The 21,779-nt window shown below is 42.5% G+C and overlaps 1 protein-coding gene across 2 annotated transcripts in view; it reads right to left on the bottom strand.

Moving 5' to 3' along the window:
* Positions 1 to 21,779, bottom strand: part of TMEM131L (transmembrane 131 like) — a 300,995-nt gene that overhangs the window by 136,539 nt on the left and 142,677 nt on the right. For both annotated transcript variants that reach the window (XM_033940895.1, XM_033940905.1), the window contains exon 7: positions 20,266 to 20,376. In XM_033940895.1, the coding sequence (XP_033796786.1) occupies positions 20,266 to 20,376 (111 nt within the window). The remainder of the gene's footprint in view (positions 1 to 20,265; positions 20,377 to 21,779) is intronic.

Below are 21,779 nucleotides of genomic sequence, written 5' to 3'. Positions count from 1 at the left end.
CTATGACCTCCTATGGACAGTGTTTTGCCATTTTGCCTTCCTTTATGGCATTCTCAAGGGACTGGGAGAAGGCTAGTTTGTTAGTCCCTTGAGGCTTGTTTTCCTTGTATCAGCAGAAGTGGACTTGATCTGCTTTGCCAACATGAAACAACTTTTTTCTTTCTTTCTTCTTATTGTTGAACCCCCCTTTAGTCAGTTTGAAGGCAGGACATTCTGTTAGATTAAGGGGAGGCAGGTACTACTGAATGTGCAAATTATTTTTCTTTTTCTCTTCTCTCTTGCTCTGATGGGAGTTGTCGGAGCCCTGAGTGGAAGAGAAGCACTTTAAAGTGCATGGGCTGTGGATGTGGGAATGGATTGGAGGGGATGGGGGAGGCTGAAAGGGTCTTGGTACTGTATTGGAAGGGTAGGAAGGGAGGGATGGGGAAGCAGGGGGGTTTGCTTTGAGTGGGGTGGATGGATGGATGGATGTTAGGAAAAGAGTGGTTGTGAATGAAGGTGCATGTTTTATTTTTCTGGCTGGCTGTGGGGTGGGGGGTTCACGGCTGGGATGGTCCTTTTCCCTCTATTCTGGAATGTATCGTTATGCTTATGGTTAAAATTTTTAACTTGGAATGTGGGGGGTATTTCTTTCCCAATTAAAAGGTCTAAAATTTTACTGGCCCTTCAACAGCAGAAAGCAGATATAGCTACGCTACAGGAAACTCACTTAGGGGACACTGAACATGCTAAATTACAGAAATGATGGGTGGGTCACTATGCAGCCTCTGCAGCCCAGGGCTAAAAAGATGGTGTAATTATTCTTTTTTGTAAGAGGCTTATTTATCAAGTAGTCCAGGTTTAGGCAGACTTAGATGGGCGTATTGTTATCTGCGCCCAACAGATATGATGCCCCTTTTCTGAGCAGTCTAACTCTGGTCTTATTAGGTTTTGACATGACTAATTTGATTGTGGGTGGAGATTTCAATTCGGTGTGGGATCCTCAATTAGATAAATCTAGGGGATCAGGGGAGGGGAGGCGAGTCTAGTCTCTCGGAAATTCCTAACCAAATTGTACAAGTCCTTTGAATTGGTCAATATTTGGAGATTTCTTCATCCTCTGGATTAGGAGTACACACATCTCTCTACTTTGTCTAGAATTGACTCTTTATTGGCATCTACCTCTTGTGTACACGAGTGAGAGGATCAGAATGGATTGGGAGGCCCTGGTCTGGGAATGGGGTGGGACACTTGGAAGTTCCCCCTGGATCTCTATACAGATCAGCCCTTTCGCGAATTCCTCCTGAAAAGGTGGAACAACTGTGTGACTGATAATGCCCCCAGAGAGGGAATTTGGTTTTCTGGGAGGTGACAAAGGCTGGTCTGCAAGGCCATATCATTAGTTAAGCCATTTATAAGCAGAAGGAAAGGAACTGGGCCATACTTAGATTGGAAAGGCAGCTTCAGCAGGAGAAGAGATGGTTTGGGCATCATTGCATCACAGATAAAGAGCAATTGCTGGCAACTCAAGAGCAAAAAAAAAATCTGACCTATTATAAATACCAACTTTATCAATATAGTGATAATACAGGTGGTAAATTTTTGGCAAGGTTGGTTAAGGCGGTGGAAGGTCACTCTCCAATTCTGCATTTGTGGAAGGAGACTGGGCAAGATACCATGGATAGTCGCCAGATCTGTCAGATATTTCAAAAGCACTATTCCAAACTTTATGGGATGCCCCCAGACATGGGTTTAGAGAGCTCCATATATTTGGAAAATATTCCCCTGTTGAAAGTAGAACCAATAGATTTGGAGAAATTGAATGCTCCAGTCACTGTGGGGGAAGTAGAATGGGCAATCATCTTATTTAAGGCTCCTGGGGTAGATGGCTTTTGAGCAGAATTTTATAAACTCCTCCAGAGTGACATTGCTCCATCCCTACCAGCCTGTTTCTCTTTTGAATTTTGACACCAAACTTTTGGCAAAGTTGTTGGCAAATTACCTGGCAAGGGTTGTTTCATCATTGATTCATGAATCTCAGGTGGGGTTCATGAAGGGACGATATTTGATCACGTTACTCCCTTGTTAAAAAGTGCTCACTGGCTACCTATCCATCACCGTATCACTTACAAAATTGCCTTAATCACCTTCAAAACCATGAAAACCAAGGAACCCACTTTTATTCATAAATATCTGATTCCACACGATCCTCTGAGAACATTAAGATCTGCTTCACAGCATCCCATCCCTAAAAATTATTAGTGTCTGTAGGGCCTCTTCTTTTGCAACGATATGGAATTCGTTACCATTATATTTAAGGTCTGAACAGAATTGGCCTTAAAAGCTTTTTATTTAAAGAAGCATATGACTGATAATTAGTCTATGGAACTTTTCTAGCTCACTTTCAATATAAAAATTCATTTACTATACAAAATTTATTTTTTTCCCTTTCCCTATGTTATTATCCTTAATTGTTCTCTCTTTCTTTTAAATTGTATTTCTCTCCAACATCCTATTGTTCCTTGGAGAAAGTCATGAGAGAATCAGTTTTGATTCAGAGAAGTCCTTTGATAAGAGTGCACTGGGACTTTCTTTTTACAAATCTCAGCTTTTATGGCTTTGGGGGGGCGCTTTGTGCAAGCAATCCGCACTCAGTATATGGATCCTCGGGTTTACCTTTGGGTCAATGGCTGTGCTTCTGCCCAGTTTCCAATTGGCAGAGGGGCACGGCAAGGTTGTCTCCTGTTTCCCCCTCTTGTTTATATTAACTTTGGACCCCTTGATACGCGAGATAATAGTCATTCCTGAGCTCAAAGGGGTGGAGATAGGAGACCACGAATTTAAAATTGCGGCTTTTGCTGATGACTTGTTGGTATACCTCCAAGACCGTAGATCATCCCTACCATTGTTGTTAATGGTGATTCAGGAATATGGGGATTACGCTGGCTTAAAACTGAATTTGGAAAAGTCGGAGGCCTTGGCCCCCATGGGGGATTTGAGACAAGAATGGGGTGTGTCTTTTCCATTCTGATGGGCTGACCGTTCCTTTCAATACCTAGGCATTAGGCTCCCATGAGATGCTAGAGATTTATATACTCTGAACGTTCAGCTTTTACTGGACAACAAGAAACACCACTTGAAGGCATGGTCACATCTTCTATTGTCTCTTTTGGGCATATCAATTTGTATGAAATGATAGTCTTTCCTAAAAGGCTGTATATGTTGCAGTTTCTTCTTCTGGAACTGAGGGCTGGAGATATTATAACTCTCAATAAGATGATTCGGAAATTCTGTTGGGTTAATAGAAAGTCTAAAATTACTTTCCCCTTCTTATTCGGTTCGTGGGGCCTGGGGGGATTTGGGGCTTCCAGATATCCAAGCTTATAATATTGCTTGCCTCCTTCGCCATGTTAATGATTGGCTCAGGGGTAGTCAACACTATACTTCTCTTTTGTTGGAGCATGCTTTTATGGCCCCCCTATAACTTTAACTCCATCCTGCAGACCGCTACAAAGTTTCTACCTCTGGACTTTAAACATAGTTGGGTGATCACACCATTACGTGAGACATGGAGATATTTGGTGTCTTGTATGGGGGGAGGGGGCAAACCGAATGTCTCATCCTTATTGCCCATCAGGGGGAACTTAGCTTTTTTGCCAGGACAGGAGAATAGGGCATTTTTGCATTGGGAGGAAGCAGGGATTGTCCTTTTAGAGTACTTACTCAGCCCTGAAGGGACTTTGATCTCCTATGAGGAATTCTCTCGTAAGGTAACTCCCCGGTGGAGTGATTGTTATGCCTTCTGCCAACTTAAAAATTATTTTCTTTCTTTAGACAAGGAGGCTTTCTTCTGGGGGATAAGTTGCAACAGTTTCTTGATCTCATTTCTCTGGAGAAGATATCTATTTTAGGTATGCATAAGGCTTTAGCTCTCTCTGCCCCTCCTACATACTTTTCCCTCTTACATCACAGATGGGAGCAAGATTTGGGAGGCTTGGTTAGGGTTGTATGTACCAGTGTTTAAACATGTTCCGGCTGAAGTCCACAGCACGTTGTTAAGAGAATGTGCTTTTTGAGTATTTCATAGGGCCTATGTTACACCCTTTCAGATGCACAAGATGGGGTATCTGCAAGCACAGCATTATTTGAAGTGTAATCTGGAGGCTACCTTCTTTCATGCCTCCTGGATCTGCCTCCTGGATCTGCCCATTTTGGAAATGGGTGGGAGCATATATAACGAGGGTCTTGGGTCAGAGACTGGCGGTTTCTCCGAAGGTTCTCCTGTTGGGCATGATGGATCAAGGAGAGAGGGACTTGACTTTGAGTCAGAAAGTTGAGCATTTTGGGATAGAAGGCTATCCTAAAAGAGTAGAGTTTGGACCGCTCTCCTTATCTGGGGGTGGAGAATAAATATCCAGGAACTGATGGGCTGGGAAGCAAGAGATGCCAGGGGCACCAATAAACGTAAGAAGCATTTTTCACGTAGAGTATATAGTCAGACCTTGAACATACTATAATTGCATCCACTGTTGGTTTAGGTCTTTCTTTTTTGTTTCCATCTATATCAGGAGAATTTGGTGTTTTGGAGGGGGGTGGGGGGTAGTTTGGGGGTTGGGGAGGATTGGGATTAGAGTTTAGGACTGGATGTGGAGGAGAGTGGTTGAAAGGGTGGGGGTGGGTTAGGGGGGGGTCAGTTGAGTCAGATATATCTTCCAGATAAGGTCCTCTTGGGATTATTTATGCCTCCTAGCAAGAGCTTATTCTGCTATTTTGTTTGCTTTGCTGACGATGATCACTCAACTTATCGATTGATTTTAGTTATCTTGTTACATATTCATTACTTGGCTTCTGCATCTGTTGATCCCAAAAGGCTATTTTCAATCACAGAATGGGTTGCATTGTAAAGGAGAGTGCAGCTAAGGGTCTCTATCAACAGCATCCCTGGAGATGGTTCACTTTGAGCTATGTACATCAACCACAGGCTCGGCTGCTGGACTATCCACATTATTTCTCCTTTTGCGCTCACTGTTACTTTGTTGGAGTGGGGGGAGTCTTTCTTAAGAGTTGGTCTTGTCTAGGGTGTTGGAATATTGCCATAATGATAATGTTTTATATCGTTTATATTCGTTGCTAAATTTCAATAAAAAGACTTTTACGTTAAAGACAGGTAAGTATCCTAAAATGCAGTTTAGGCGTCTCCATGTTTTTACTGTCTTTTAATTGGTTTTTAATTGGCATAGTAAATTACTGTGTTGATTGAACCAATTAAAACAACTAAGTTAGGCAGCAGTAGGGCCTTACTAATAAGAATGAATTAATATGTGTACCACCAGGGGGGGCTCTATCACCACTCCATTTATTAAGAGTAAGGACAAATTACTGTTTGTACTCAGGTGTTCACACCACCACAGAAATATCTTAATACTACAGGTCTTAGTATAACAGACCTGTAAAGGAAAGCCACGAGTCTTACTAATCACTGTATTAAGTATGATAAAAATATAAATAAATAACCTAAGAGGTTTCCCTTGTCTCTTTCTGGCCGCATTGCCCTTTATAATATGATGATATTACCCCAATGGCTTTATATACTGCAAATGCTTCCTATCATGCTGACTCCCATTCACTTATCTCAACATAACTCACATCTTTCTACATATCTAAGGCAGGGGAAGCAGGCTAGGATCTCTTTATCTAAGTTGATGTTACCTCGTACGAAAGGGGGGCTGGGTCTTTTGAGTGTTTTTAGATTTAACCTTGCATGTCAGTTAAGACATATCCATGATTGGTTTTGTGATACTAACTATTTTTCTTTACCTGAGATTGAATGTTTTAATTTTAGACCTTACCATTTTAGTTATCTATTGCATGCTCTCCACTTGCCAGACTTGCCTCTGCTCCATTCCCACCCACTTTTACCTGCCATGCGCAGGGCTTGGAAATTGTTGTGTAGAATGCTGAAGATCTCCTCCAGGGTAACGTCTTATTTACCCATTGCTGGCAATGGAGAATTTTTGCCCGGCTTGGACTCTGGGCCCTTTCACCGCTGGATTTCAGTGGGGCTTCAATACATCTCACAGGCAGTACTCCGTACGGGACTTCCTATTTCCTTTGCTGACCTACAAACACAGTTTCATCTTACCGCTGCGGATTGGTTTGCATATGGGCAACTCCAGCATTACTTGCGGATCTTGACTCCGGAGGTGTTGCGTGAGGATGTTTACATTAAACTACAAGAAGTTCTTGGACTTACAGCACAGGAACCCATATCATTGAAAATCTATCATGGGTTGTTACAGGACCTTTTGGGAGACTTAGACTTTTCGGCCTTGGCCCGGAAATGGTCAGTTGATTTACAGGTGCCTATTTCTGAATATATGATCCGTAAAGGTCTTAGCCTGGGGAATGCCTTGCGCTTTTCGTCAGTGGAGCAAGAGCGCAATTATAAGTTTCTCTTGAGAGCCTTTTACCCGCCCAAGAGAGCTCATGTGATGGGGATTGGTGCGGAACATGGCTGTGGCAAATGCAAACAACCTATGGCATCTTTTGGACATATGTTCTGGACTTGCCCACTGGTGTCTGCCTTTTGGTTGCAACTGGTATCTGCTGTGGCTCAGATTTGGGACTGCTCCTGGAGACTGCATCCGAGTTTTCTCATCACTTTACAGATTCGTTTTCATCCTCCCAGACCGGGCTGTGCGGCTTTCCTTAAGAGAACTATACTACTGGGTAGGAAATGTATTCTGTTGCAGTGGCTTTCCTCTCAACCTCCCTCTATCCAGCAGTGGAGAGCATTAATGTTACAGCAAATGTTGCTGGAACGTAAAGACATAGTTGGTATCCTTTTAGTTTGACCTTTACTTCCTTTGTGCGCAGACAACTATGGGATAATTGAGATACTCACTGTTTATATATTACTTGTGTTTATTACTGGATGTATCTAATCGCTGCTGCTGCCCGGGAGGGGTGGGTGGGGGAGATGGGGGGGTTTGGGATTTGTGGTTGTATTGAGAAAACAGTTGTGACTTTCTGTATGCTGTTTGTATTCTTCCTGGTTTAATAAAAATGATTTATACATAAATAAATAACCTAATACATTAAGACATACCTTAGAGCAGTGTTTTTCAACCTTTTTACACCTATGGACCGGCAGAAATAAAATAATTATTCTGTGGACCGGCATCGGTCCGTGGACCGGCGGTTGAGGAACACTGGGCTAAGTCGTGGGCCAGACCCCGCCCATCTCTACCCAATCTCCACCCCAGACCCCGCCCCCATAATAGTACTAATTGCACCTTGCACGTCCCGTGCCTCATCTGGAAGCCTTCCCTCTGACGTTGCAACATCAGAGAGAAGGCTTCCGGTTCAGGCGCAGGATGCCTATAGGATCCACTGCCCATTGCTTTGTGCACTGAATCAGTTAGGAAGAGGGAGCTGGCTCGAAGATAACGCTGCATTGATCACACCGTGAACTGGCGGTTGAAGAGCACTGTTTTGGGCCTGATGCATGTGCTGGCCCTCTGGACCGGCAGGAATTTTCTGTGGACCGGCACTGGTCCATGGACAGGTGGTTGAAGAACACTGCCTTAGAGTATATCATCCCTCCCAACAAAAAGCAACATGCTGATTTGTACCACAACAGGACCCAGAGTATAGGAACCGAGGAGTACCACAGCTAATCTATGCCACCTGCTCAGCTAGTACTACACTCTACCTACCTAGGTGGCATGCAGCCAAGTGAAAGCTCAGTCCCCACAATCTTTTTGGTTAGTTTTCTTAAAAGAATTATTTTCTAGGGGTTTCAGGAGCTACTAGCCAATGCTAAAAAAAAGTGAATAAATAAAAGATGAAAAGTCTCAAAGGCATAGACACAGATAAAAGAAGAAATATGGCAACTTGGATCAATTTCTGATTGCATTACACTGCATGCAGGGGTTTGTATTCCAGCTTTTCTTAGGGAACTGAGACTTAAAAATCTAGACAATCAGTAGGGTGAAGCTAAGACTGGGTTTAACTATCTCAAAAAAAGGGGAAGAGGGGGATGTAGACTAAGACCCAGAGTCCTATTTATATGAAATATCCAGCAGCTACAGAAAAAATATATGTCAGGATGGGAAAAGTTTTCAGCATATGGTCCTGAATTAAGGTACAGCGAACAGCTACACCTGCTGCTAAAGAAAATACATGGTATTTTACTAACTTAAATAAAAAATAAAAGTCAGGTGAAAGTTTGCAGATCATTGGTGCAACAGACATCAAGACTGTGCCCCTAGCCCAGCAGTGGAGAGGGGAGAACTCAACCCAAATCACACTAGGTTTGTGCCCTTGTCCCTAGCACAAAAGAGGTGAAAGCTAAGTGACCTCTAAGAGTTCGAACATCTTTGTCTTATAGACATTCACAATGGCTCTTTGATCTCAACTCTCTGCTAAAGGATGGGAAACAGATGCTACATGGCCACACACAGCAGAAACCAGTGGCCCTCCCATGAGATGCCAAAAGCAGAAAATAAAAGAAATTCAGAGGTCGGGTAGTACACATGTAGGATCTAGTTCCTAATGAAACCAATTAATGTTCTTCCTTCTCCATCACAATCCTTTTCTTTAGGGGAGTAAAAGCATTAAATTTATTCTTACAAGCAGATTAGGTGGTAGGATTTCTAGGAGTCATAACTATATTGCACTTTTTTTTTTAACGTAACATAGTAACATAGTAGATGACGGCAGATAAAGACCTGAATGGTCCATCCAGTCTGCCCAACCTGATTCAATTTAAATTTTTTTATTTTATTTTATTTTTTGTAATTTTTCTTCTTAGCTATTTCTGGGCAAGAATCCAAAGCTTTACCCGGTACTGTGCTTGGGTTCCAACTGCCAAAATCTCTGTTAAGACTTACTCCAGCCCATCTACACCCTCCCAGCCATTGAAGCCCTCCCCTGCCCATCCTCCACCAAACGGCCATACACAGACACAGACCGTGCAAGTCTGCCCAGTAACTGGCCTAGTTCAATATTTAATATTATTTTCTGATTCTAAATCTTCTGTGTTCATCCCACGCTTCTTTGAACTCAGTCACAGTTTTACTCTCCACCACCTCTCTCGGGAGCGCATTCCAGGCATCCACTACCCTCTCCGTAAAGTAGAATTTCCTAACATTGCCCCTGAATCTACCACCCCTCAACCTCAAATTATGTCCTCTGGTTTTACCATTTTCCTTTCTCTGGAAAAGATTTTGTTCTACATTAATACCCTTCAAGTATTTGAACGTCTGAATCATATCTCCCCTGTCTCTCCTTTCCTCTAGGGTATACATATTCAGGGCTTCCAGTCTCTCCTCATACATCTTCTGGCGCAAGCCTCCTATCATTTTCGTCGCCCTCCTCTGGACCGCCTCAAGTCTTCTTACGTCTTTCTCCAGATACGGTCTCCAAAACTGAACAAAATATTCCAAGTGGGGCCTCACCAATGACCTGTACAGGGGCATCAACACCTTCTTCCTTCTACTGACTACGCCTCTCTTTATACAGCCCAGCATCCTTCTGGCAGCAGCCACTGCCTTGTCACACTGTTTTTTCGCCTTTAGATCTTCGGACACTATCACCCCAAGGTCCCTCTCCCCGTCCGTGCATATCAGCTTCTCTCCTCCCAGCATATACGGTTCCTTCCTATTATTAATCCCCAAATGCATTACTCTGCATTTCTTTGCATTGAATTTTAGTTGCCAGGCATTAGACCATTCCTCTAACTTTTGCAGATCCTTTTTCATATTTTCCACTCCCTCTTCGGTGTCTACTCTGTTACAAATCTTGGTATCATCTGCAAAAAGGCACACTTTTCCTTCTAACCCTTCAGAGTCTAAATACAAAGAAAGTTAAGTGTGAGTCCTCCCATTCATTTGCCATCATCATTTGTTTTCAATACGAAGGTTGGCAACTAATAATGCAATAGCTCTTTCCATGCTCAGATTTCCTCTTTGCTATGCTTCCACATCTTGACCTATTTTTTGAATGTCATTGCCCTCTTATACGGTGGTGAGTCAGACTGCTTCTCTCTATGTCCTCTACCTCATCTTATGGTATTAGATTTGTAAATTTGCCACCAGAAATCTCCAAGTACATGACCAGCAAATTTCATTTTCCTACTGGCCATGTCATCAACCTCCTATCATCTCATCTCATCTAATCAGAGCATTTCTATTTTGCTTTAGATTAGCTCTAGGCAGATTACAGTAAGAATAGATCTAGGAATATAATTCCCATAATAAAATACACTTCTTCATGACTCTAGTCATACAATCTAACCTATTTATTTCTTAAATATAGCGCAAAAAGGTAACCCTTAACTGCTCTCCTGGTGGTAACATTTAATATGCTTGATCTCACGTGGCAACTCATTCTATAAATTGGGACCACTTTCTATTAACAATCTCCAACTACTGGCAATTTTACAGCAAGTTGCTACAGAAGGGATATTTAAATCTATTTCCCACAAAGACCTCAGCTTCCCCATTCATTTAAGATCATGCCCTCCCAGTTACAAGTCTTCTATAAGACCATATTTCAGATGCATGTCTGCACCATATCTTACCTGTAAAAATCATGAACTTGGAGAGGGGTTCAGAATCCCTATGAAATATTTTTAATTTTAAATTGACGCGTTTTATTATGAAACTGTTCTAAGGATTGTTGAATGTTAGGTAATTTATCTTGAAAGTCCTGAAAACCAGTAGTATCCTGTTGTAACTCATTATATATAGTATCAGATTGTGCTTTAACTTCCTGCGTGACCTCCTGAGCCGTATCCACTATAAGCATCATCAAATCAATTGAGCATTTATTAAGAATTGCTGCCCACTTATACAAGAAAGTCTGTCTATCAGTAAACATGCCTGGTGTTTTTTTGATCCGAACTCCACGAGGTATGTACTGATGTTTAATGTATTTTACCAAAGAGATACAAAATTTAAAAATTTCATAGGGATTTTGTTTAAATCTTTATTAATTTTCAAACTTTGATATTGGTAACTCATAAATACTGCATAGAACGCACTAATAACTATACAATTATTACATTAAACAGTCATTTACTCCCATCCTCATCTTAATTATTAATACATAGGGATTCTGAAGATTTTGCCAAAGGGAATATATACCCTTGGATGCAACTGCAAGATATACAAGCACCCACACCAGATTAACAAACATTCTTAGAATATAGATTTGGGATCCAGCAGCAGGGGAGAGATTCTAGGACAGAGACAGAAGTCTCCGTGTTTTTTTTTTTTTTTTTTCGAGAGGCTCCCAAGGAGGCAGGCGCAGACAACGAGGACGTGGAACGTGGGGCTATCAGGGCAACAGCAACCAGCCCCGCATCAGGTCCAAAGTCCACAAATTCTAGTGCGTGGATCTCCAAAGGGGGCGTGGCCAGGGGAGGAACATGGGCAGGTTGTGGCCATTCCTACAACTTAGGCGCACTGTTACAGAATATGCCTGATCCATGAGGTATTTAGGCACGGTTTTCATTGGTCTAAATAAGTGTGCCTAAATGTTAGTCATGCATAAGAGCGCTATGGGTCTACAAACTGCGCCTAACTTCAGAGGTGTTTTATAGAATCATGCTTAAGTGCCATCCTTTTCGGCACTAATTTTTAAGTGTAAACAATTTTATTGATGAGATTAGCGAAACAATCTCAAACAGATCATACATATCAAAGTGGAGTAAGAAACAATGGAACATCATCAACAGCAAAGTGAAACAGTCATCATCAGTTTTATATATAAAATGCAAACAGCACCTATCCAACTATTCCCCACTAACAGACCTAGGTCCATAAACACCACAAAGCCCTCCAGGGCCCTGGACTCTTATGAGCCACGGAGTGGGCCATCCATTATCCCTCCCCCCCACTCTGACTGGGAAACTGTTATATCAGATGCATCATATACAAAACAAAAAGCCCTCCAGAAACAGAGAACACCCCCCCCCCCTTCAAAGAGCACTGTCGCATAGCCAAATTCAAACTTGGCACCAATTTTTTTTCAGCTTGGTAAAGAGACAGCTGAGGGGAGATATGGCTGAAGTCTACAAAATCCTGAGTGGAGTGGATCGATTTTTCACTCCATCAAAAATTACAAAGACTAGGGGATACTTGATGAAGCTACAGGGAAATACTTTTATTGCAAAACTCTTTTATTGGTCAAAAGCACAATCAAAATCAACAAACCAAAAAATACAGCGAGACCAAATTTTCAATACCAAAAAAACAAACCCTCCCCCCACCCAAATAAAAAATATAAAAAAAAAAAAAAAGCATGGAATTTCAGAAGAGCACAGGACATAAGCCATACCAAAAATACAATCAAACATTCAATACATGGCTACGAGCATACCCGGTCAAAGAAGCCAAAAAGACTCCCAAATAAGTTGAAATTGATGGCCCTTCACAGAATCCAAATCAGAAATATCACAACGTTCCATCTTCAATTGAAAAATCATCAAAGATCGCCATTGTGCCAAAGTTGGAGGAAGTGCTTCTAACCAATGGACTAAAATCGCTTTCTTCCCAAATAATAAGGCACGCTTCAAAAAAAGAACGAAGGCCTCTCGGAACAGGATGAGCCAAGGCAGAAGAAGTGAAGAGCATCTTTGGATGAGGCAAACAACGAGTGTCCCAAAGCTGAGCAATATGTTGATGAATAATCTTCCAAAAACGCAAAACCACAGGACAAAAATAAAACATATGCCCTAAAGAAGCATTCATTCCCCCACATTTAGGACAACAAAAATCCTGACGAATCGCTGCCCGATATGCTCTGGCAGGAGATATATAAACCCGCAAAAGCAATTTATATTGCAATTCAATTAATGGAATAGAAGCCCAGAACTGCTTAAAAGACTTCAAAGTTCCCTGAAGCAGTTCTGCAGAAATAGAGATACCCAAATCCACAGACCAACGCTCACTCAAAGATGTAAAATCAAAACTAGGGGCTTCTTCCAACAAAAATTTGTGATAAAATCGCAAAGGAATCATGGATTGGGCCTCCAAACAATAAGCGTCCTTCAAAGAATCAAAAACAACCTTGGTTAAAGTCACCACAGGCAAAGAACATACATAATGTTGCAACTGCAAATAAGGAAAAATATCATTAGGTCGAAGCCCATAGTTCTGAACCAGTGTTTGGTAGGAATACCTCCTGCCCGCTGAGGAAAGGACATGATGTAAGTAAACTAAGCCTTTGTCTGACCAAGAATCAAACAAAGACGTTTCCATTCCAGGACGAAATTGCGGGTTTCCCTTGATCGTCAACAAGGGAGAACTAACTGAAGAAAGCTTCAAATATGCACAAGTCCATTGCCAAGGAAATACTTTTAAAACCAATAGGAGAAAATTTTTTTTCACTCAGAGAAAAGTTAAGCTCTGGAATGAACTTGCCAGAGGTTGTGGTAAGAGCGGTTAATGTAGCTGGTTTTAAGAAAGGTTGGACAATTTCCTGGAGGAAAAGTCCATAGTCTGCTATTGAGACAGACATGGGGGAACCCACTGCTTGCCCTGAATCGGTAGCATGGATTGTTGCTGCTATTTGGGATTTAGCCAAGTACTAGTGACCTGGATTGGCTACCGTGAAGATGGGCTACTGGGCTGGAAGAACCATTTGTCTGACCTAGTACGGCTATTCTTATGTACTATGGCTCTATTGTGTCCGGTTCAAAGACAACCCCGCGAAAAACAAAGGTGCTCGCCGACAACTGAGCGCAAGACGGAGGCGCGCACCGAAGAAAATTACAGTTTTTAGGGGATCCGACGGGGGTTTTTGTTGGGGAGCCCCCCAGTTTACTTAATAGAGATCGCGCCGGCGTTATGGGGGGTTGTAACCGTCCACATTTTACTGTAAACTTAACTTTTTCCCTAAAAACAGGGAAAAAGTTAAGTTTTCAGTAAAATGTGGGGGGTTACAACCCCCCAAACCCCCCACAACCTCTATTAAGTAAATTGGGGGGGTTCTCCCCCCACGCCCCCCCGTCGGAGCCCTAAAAACAGTAATTTTCGGTGGCGCGCACCCCCACGCTGCGCTCAATTGTCTGGGCGCGCTTTTGTCCTGGCGCGCTTTTGACCTGACACCATTGTGTCCTGCTGTAACTCACTTTACAATACACTTTATCCCCCCTCCTATTCAACCTCTACATCAGACCTGTCATTGATATAGCGCAGAAATATAGCATTAAAATCCACTCTTATGCAGATGACATCCAGCTGCTCCTCCCACTAGGCGAGAACCGATCGTCCCAAATTACTAACCTCCAACATTGCCTCTCTGATATGAAAACTTGGATGTCAAACAACAAACTTCAACTAAACGCCACTAAAACAGAACTCTTATGGATCAGGAAAAAAAGCACCAAATTCACACGTCCTACCCTAGCATGGGACTCCACTCTACTAACGGCAACAGATCAGGTACGCAGCCTAGGAGTAACTTTAGATGGACACTTATCCCTATCTGCCCACATATCCCAAGTAATCTCCACCTCCTTCTACTACCTCCGCCAACTGAAAAGGATCAAACCCTACATCTCCACACCTGACCTCGCCCAACTCCTCTACGCATATGTCCTCTCCAGAATGGATTACTGTAACTCCCTATTTAATGGACTAACCAAAAATAATCTCAAACGCCTCCAACGTGTCCAAAATGCAGCTATCCGCCTCCTACACAACCTCAACTACCATGATCCCGTCTCCCCAGCACTCCGCGCTGAACACTGGCTCCCAATTAGCCAGCGCTGTGCTTTCAAGGCCCTAGCAGTAGCCCACAAGATAATTTATGCCACCACCCCCTCCTACACAAAATCTAAGCTTCCCATCTACACCCCCACTCGCTCCCTCCGCTCAAAATCGGAAATACGCCTATGCATTCCCCCTGGAAGGTCCCTCCTCTCAGAAACTGCCCGCAAACGATCCTACAGCCACTTCATCCCACATCTCTGGAATAAACTCCCCCCCCAACTCAGGCAACAGAACTCTTTATTGACATTCCGTAAAATGGTAAAGACCCTCCTCTTCAACTAAAGATCTCCCTCAGTCTACACCCCCCCCTTAAACCCCACCTCACTCTTCTCTCCCCTATTTAACTTCTCCTAAATTTCAGTATAGTCCTCTCTTAGTCTGTACTCTGATAAATTGTCTGTACTCTGAAAAATTGTTTGTACCCTGATAAATACTGCACAATTTTGTATGTCCAAGCACCTAAACCTATTGTACATCTTATTTGCCTAATTACTTCTACTGTGTATGTTTACTTGTAGACCGTTCTGAGCTACTGGGAGAACGGGATATAAATCTAAATAAATAAATAAAAAAAATAAAACAAGGGGGGAGATTTCTATAGCCACTTCCTTGGTTACAGAAGCCCCACTCTTCATTTGCCTGCAATGAAAACAAAACATTTAACAGATAGCTGTTGTGAATGCTGTATTCATGCTGTAGCTCACAGCATCAAGCCTGCAGCTGATATGGAGCTATCTATTTTCTTTTGGACAAACATGCCAGGGATGATGATCTTTTCCAAAGCTGCACCAGGGTGGAGAGTTTGTAATGACGGCAAAGGAGCTGACCTTGCATGTAGCAGTACTTTGGCAATTTCTGTGCTGGGCTGGAAAGAGGTGAACAATTACTTGAACAGGTTTCAGCATGACTTCACCGTACAAAGCCCAGCATTTTCAGCGTAGCGTGCTGCAAAACCAATGAAGCCAGACTAGGATATATACGGTATACAAACACACTCAGAGGCACAAGCCAAATCAATTGGTTATTTTCAGCTTAGCATAAGAACTAGTAAAGCCAGAAAAAAAAATTGTGTCCAGGAATAATTCACTGATGGCTTCAGCTCATAAAGTTAGAAATTTCAGCAAGAGAAGTCAAATACACTGCTGTCCCAGTGAGGAAGAGACTGCTTAGAAACTCTAAAAGAGTCCCAAGTGCCTCAATGACTGCACCTCTGGACTGCTAAAAAGCTAATCAGAACAAATGGAGTATCACAGACCAACTTCTTATGTTCAAATGATTTTTATTGTTCCAACAGAAAGCAAACAATACAATCAGTAACTTATTCCAAGAAAGAACAATGCAACAGCCCCTCCCCCCCTTCCCAACCCTTCCCACCCCCCGGAGTCCAATGCCATAACAAAAACTGAGAGTCCGAGATCTCCCTAAATATTTAAGAGTCTGCTACGTGCATGTGGAGTGAGATCCTGCCAGAAACATTGCCAGGTCTGGCGAAATCTATGACCCGGACCACGATCCAGATCTCCCACCAGTCTCCGCTCTAGCGTTGCGTGGATTATCATCAGGGATCTCCATTGGGCGTAAGTCGGGGGAGTAGTAGACAGCCAGTTGGTGAGAATGGCTTTCTTCCCCATCAAGAGTACTCTGGTTACAAATGCGGACATTCCCTTGGGTTTAGGCGTGGCAATATTGTACAATCCAAATAATGCTCTCGGTTGCGGAAGCCAACGCCTCCCTCAAAGCAGCGTAACATAATGTCCCAGGTGACTCCAAAACTGGAAAATTTTAGGGCAAGCCCAAAGCATGTGACCCAAAGAAGCATGAGCATGATCACATTTTGGGCATAAGTGAGACGGGGCAATCCCCATTCGGGCTGCTCGCTCTGGCGGGCAGACCAACTTCTTAAAGCCAAGCACTCTGTAAGTCGAACAAATTTCAACAGAGTACCCCTGAGCTCCAAGTGGCAGAGATTTTGAAATGGCTATTTTAATTGTTAAAGGATTAACTATTTAGGTAGCATATATAACAAATACAGGTCACTGCAACTAGCATACAGACAAAGAACCAGTTGGCATAATCTGTTATATTTCAGTCTCATATAAACTTTGGCCCCTTGACAGGTGGTGTGTTATTCTTACAAACTGGGTAAAAATAAACAATGACACTTAGAGAGGGTCTATTTATAAGAGCAGGAGAAAACGTTCTCCACAAAAGTTGCCAATAGTCATCAATCCAGTTTCATTTCTCTGGGGAAATTTATGAATTAATTTGTTAATTTAGGTTCTTTAGGGCCTATTTATAAGAGCAGGAGAAAATTTCTCCACAAAATTTGCCAATAATAATAGGAAAGGTAGGAGAAGGGCGATATGATAAGAGATGTTTAAATTCAAAAATTGCTAGCATGTTATCAGCCAGTGGTGGATCTGGTCCCAGAAAATGCACATTTAAATCAAATAGTGGAGAAAAAGCCTCAAACATATAATTTAGACGGCAATTTATTTCAAGATTTCAAGCCGTTCATAGTCTTATCACAGGCAAAAAAACCTCCACTTCAAATGTGACTTTAACACCTGGACCAATCGTCCACCACTGTGCACAGGGCAAAAAAGAAAAGCAAATGCTTAGTTCAAAAGCTGGCCTTCATACTCCAAACGATGTCGTTCTCTCAGCATTCAATCATCCGTTGTTACAGCCAGCATTTAATTCTCCAACAAAGGACCTTGTTTCACCATACAATCGGCTGCGTCAGGGAGTGTTATTAGTTAACACCTCAAGCCTTTCTTCCAACTCCGTGCTGGGCATCAGGACAAGCTTGAAATTAAAAGGCCTCCCCACCCTTTTATGTTGTTTAGATTTTTTAAATACCTATGTGGCATAAATACGCATGAGGTAAGTCTTTTTCAACTGAGACTGCAGAGTGAGAGGGCATAGAATGAGGTTAAGAGGTGATTGGCTCATGAGTAATCTGAGGAAATACTTTTTTACAGAAAGGGTAGTAGATACATGGAATAGTCTCCCAGTAGAGATGGTGGAGACAAAGATTGTATCTGAATTCAAGACAGCTGGGACAGGCACGTGGGATCTCTTAGGGAGAGGAGGAGATAGTGGATGCTGCGAATGGGCAGACTGGACGTCATCATGTTTCTGTGTGCTGCAAGAAGCTTATTATAACTATCTGGATTGGAGGTGCTATAAAGATGACAGCGAGCTGATATTTTTTACAAGGATTTTCTAATGCTGTATTTTTAGGAGACCTTCCCACGATGTGGCTCGATGCGAAACAGATTCATGTCGGAAGGAAACATCTCCTCGAGACAGTTTTGAATGGCTTTTGGCTGAAGACACTAAAAAGACCAGTAAATGAGAAAATGACAAAGAGTTGTTCTGTATTTAATTAGCTAAGAAGAAATTTTGACGATTGAAAAACAAAAAAAATATGTATATAACTTTTGACCTGATGACGAATGATGATGATATATGCTCTTTGGAAGAAACCAAATATAAGGTTTCAGCTCTGGAGGTTCACCTCTGAAGTAGAGAATGACACGGTAACAAAATTCATCACCGTCCCCGTCCCCGCGGATAACCGCGGGAAACCATCTTCATGTCATTCTTTAAGGAGAGAGGGAAGAATCAGAGTATGAATGGCCACAACCACTGACCCGCAAGCTTTGCTTTGAAGAATGCTGGTGTAGAAGGACTGAGGTTGAGATAGACACTACAGAATGACAGTCTCTGGTATCCAGAACAGATATTGTGATGTCATAATGCCTCATTCCACCAGTGCCTAAGAGCCAATCACATCAGTGATGTCACAATAGCTTCATTATCCTTGGCTCACATAAGAATCAGAGTATGAATGGCCACAACCACTGATCTACAAGCTTTGCTTTGAAGAATGCTGGTGTAGAAGGACTGAGGTTGAAATAGACACTAGAAAATGACATGGGATTATTTCCCGCGGTTATCTGCGGGGACGGGGACAGTGATGAATTTTATCACCATGTCATTCTTTACTCTGAAGCTCCAAAATTTATCACACACACACACATACCCAGCTATGCTAGTATTCTAGAAAAGGGACGTAGGTGTCTACTTTCTTTTACAGAATAGGCACTCTCTGACTAAAAATATATGCATACTGTTTTAGAATTAATCCTCAAGGCCTAGATTCTGCAGAAGTTAGGCACCTAACTTAATTTTTTAAATTGGCTTAATCAGCACTGATAATTGAAAGTGCCATTAAAAACCAATTTTAAAAAATGAATTACCCAGTAAGCGCCTACCACTTTGACATAGGGGTCTAAACTGAGGCACCTACTGGCAGACAGGCATACCAAGAGGTGGATTTGGGGTGTGGTTTCACTTAGGCGCCTAGGCCAAGAAAATCCTGGCCTAAATGGCACTGTGACCTAGGTTTTAATGCCTACCATTGTCTAAGTACCCTTAGGCACCACTAGGCGCAATTTTATACACAGTGCCTAGCAGATGACTGACAACCGCGCTCGGTGGCACCTAGGAGCTAAGCATTTCTTTCCAGTTAGTTAAATCTCCTACTTGAGCTGGAAATTTAACTACCTGGCGGAAACCAAGGAATCCATCAGATCAATACTCATGTAGCTCTCCCTTCTGTTCATGGGACTGATCACCACCAGGTAACTTCCGGTGTTTCTGCTCAGTACATCCGAAGCATCTCTTTCACCATTCCTCTACATCCATCCTGTCTCCTTGCATAATACAGAAGGCAGGGACAGGTTCAAGCCACTAGGAAAACCAGAACAGTATGAAGACCTTACTTTTGACAAATGGCAAAACATTTCGGAAGTGAAATAACTAGCTGGATTTCCAAGCCAGAGAAACAACAAAGGAGTGCGACTTCCCAGCCTATTTGTCTAAAGTCATGGTTGAAGACTTTTCAGGTTCTGAAAGGAGCATATACTAGAAGTCTGAAAGTGGCTACTAATCGGTAGAAAGGATCTTACAATATTTCTCTCACACAAACATTTTAACGACAGCCAAAACTTACTGCTGCACGGATAGCAAAATGTAAAATCCTATATCTAGACACAGTATATTTGTAAAAACATAAGAACATAAGAAGTTGCCTCCGCTGGGGCAGACCAGAGGTCCATCTCGCCCAGTGGTCCGCTCCTGCGGCGGCCCATCAGGCCCACTGCCTGAGCGGTGGTCTCTGACTAATTTTATAATTTACCTCTAATCCTATCCCTATTTCCTACCTCTACTCCTATCTGTACCCCTCAATCCCTTTGTCCTCCAGGTACCTGTCCAGACCTTCTTTGAATCCCTGTAGCGTGCTTCTGCTTATCACATCCTCCGGTAGCGCGTTCCATGTATCCACCACCCACTGGGTGAAAAAGAACTTCCTGGCGTTTGTTCTAAACCTCTCCCCTTTCAATTTCTCTGAGTGTCCCCTTGTGCTTGTGGTTCCCCATAGTTTGAAAAATCCCTACATTTTTTATCTTTTTTTTTTTTTAACATCACATACCTGCGTGGGTGGAAGATGAATGTGTTCAATATGAGGAAACAGTAAATAAGTGTTTTGGAGCAGCGTTTTAGAACCTGCTGTAGAATCTCGTGAAATTCCCACACCGAACAACTGTAAGAAAGCAAAACACAGCCACGTAAACACCTCTCGGCGTGGAAAGCGGTGGAATAGCCAGGCAGCAAATTCCAGGCAGGCCAGAGAGAATGGGTGATCATGACGCATTGCCTCTCTGCTCCACCCACCCCCAACTTAAAACAACGAAGACCCGATAATCAGTCAAAACAATTGAACCAGAGAAGCTCGTACCTGGTTAAATGGCACTCAGATTACTATCCAGGGATGTTCAGCAACAATTACCCAAACAGCTTTGCTGAACATCCCCTCCGACCTGTTATCATGTGGCGTCAACACCTGCTCCCCCCACACCATCTTTTACAAAAGCAATGCGGGTTTTTAGCACCGGTCCTGGCAGTGAACAGCTCTGACAGTAATAGGAATTCTATGAGCGTCGGAGCTGTTATTGTTGCGGCCGGCGCTAAAAACTGCGCTATGATTTTGTAAAGGGGAGGTTTACTACTTATCATTTCTATAGCGCTGCCAGATGCACTCAGCACTGTAAATTAAATCAATCATGAAGAGACAATCCCTGTTCGACAGAGCTTACAATCTAATCCGACAAACAAGACAATTGGGGCAAAGAACTACAGAAGGAGTGGCAAAATAGATATGAGAACTTTACAAATGGCTTGGAGTTAGGAGTGAAAAGCAGCCACGAAAAAGTGATGTAGGGCTTCTTTTGGTCTTAAGTTCAAAGGACTGAGATTATCTTAGCAAGGTGGTCCTGTTGGCAGGACCTAAATACGCCTTATATAATAGAAGAACCACAGTGCATTAAACAGATTGTGAGCCCGCCGGGACAGACAGAGAAAAACGCTTGAGTACCGGAATAAATTCATGTAAGCCAGCGATCTCAAACTCAAACCCTTTGCAGAGCCACATTTTGGATTTGTAGGTACTTGGAGGATCGTAGAAAAAATAGTTAATGTCTTATTAAAGAAATGACAACTTTGCATGAGGTAAAACTCGTTATAGTATAATGAGTTTTACCTCATGCAAAATTGTCATTTCTTTAATTAGAACATAAGAACTGCCATCTCCGGATCAGACCTTCGGTCCATCAAGTCCGGCAATTCGCACACGCAGAGGCCCAGCCAGGGGTACACCTGGCTTAATTTTAGTCAAATGGTATCACATACACGACCTTAGATAAAAATATTATTCCCGTTTAGGACCTCAGCGGTGCAAGCTGTGAGAGCATTTCATTCACAGAATTGTTTGCACTAAAGTCGTCATCGGTCTTATTTTATATATATTTTTTTTAATTAATATGCCCCTGTGACCTTGTCTATATTGGAAGAACTAGTAGGAAAATTATGGTTAGGCTGACGGAGCACAAATCTAAAATTAATACCGGAAGTTTGGAAGCGCCGTTCGTTCAACACTGGCTGGCCATG

The sequence above is a fragment of the Geotrypetes seraphini genome, chromosome 1, assembly GCF_902459505.1.
Source record: "Geotrypetes seraphini chromosome 1, aGeoSer1.1, whole genome shotgun sequence".
In the NCBI taxonomy this organism is placed as follows: Eukaryota; Metazoa; Chordata; class Amphibia; order Gymnophiona; family Dermophiidae; genus Geotrypetes; species Geotrypetes seraphini.
Note: the sequence above shows the minus strand (reverse complement) of the source record. Positions and strands in the feature narration are given on the sequence as shown.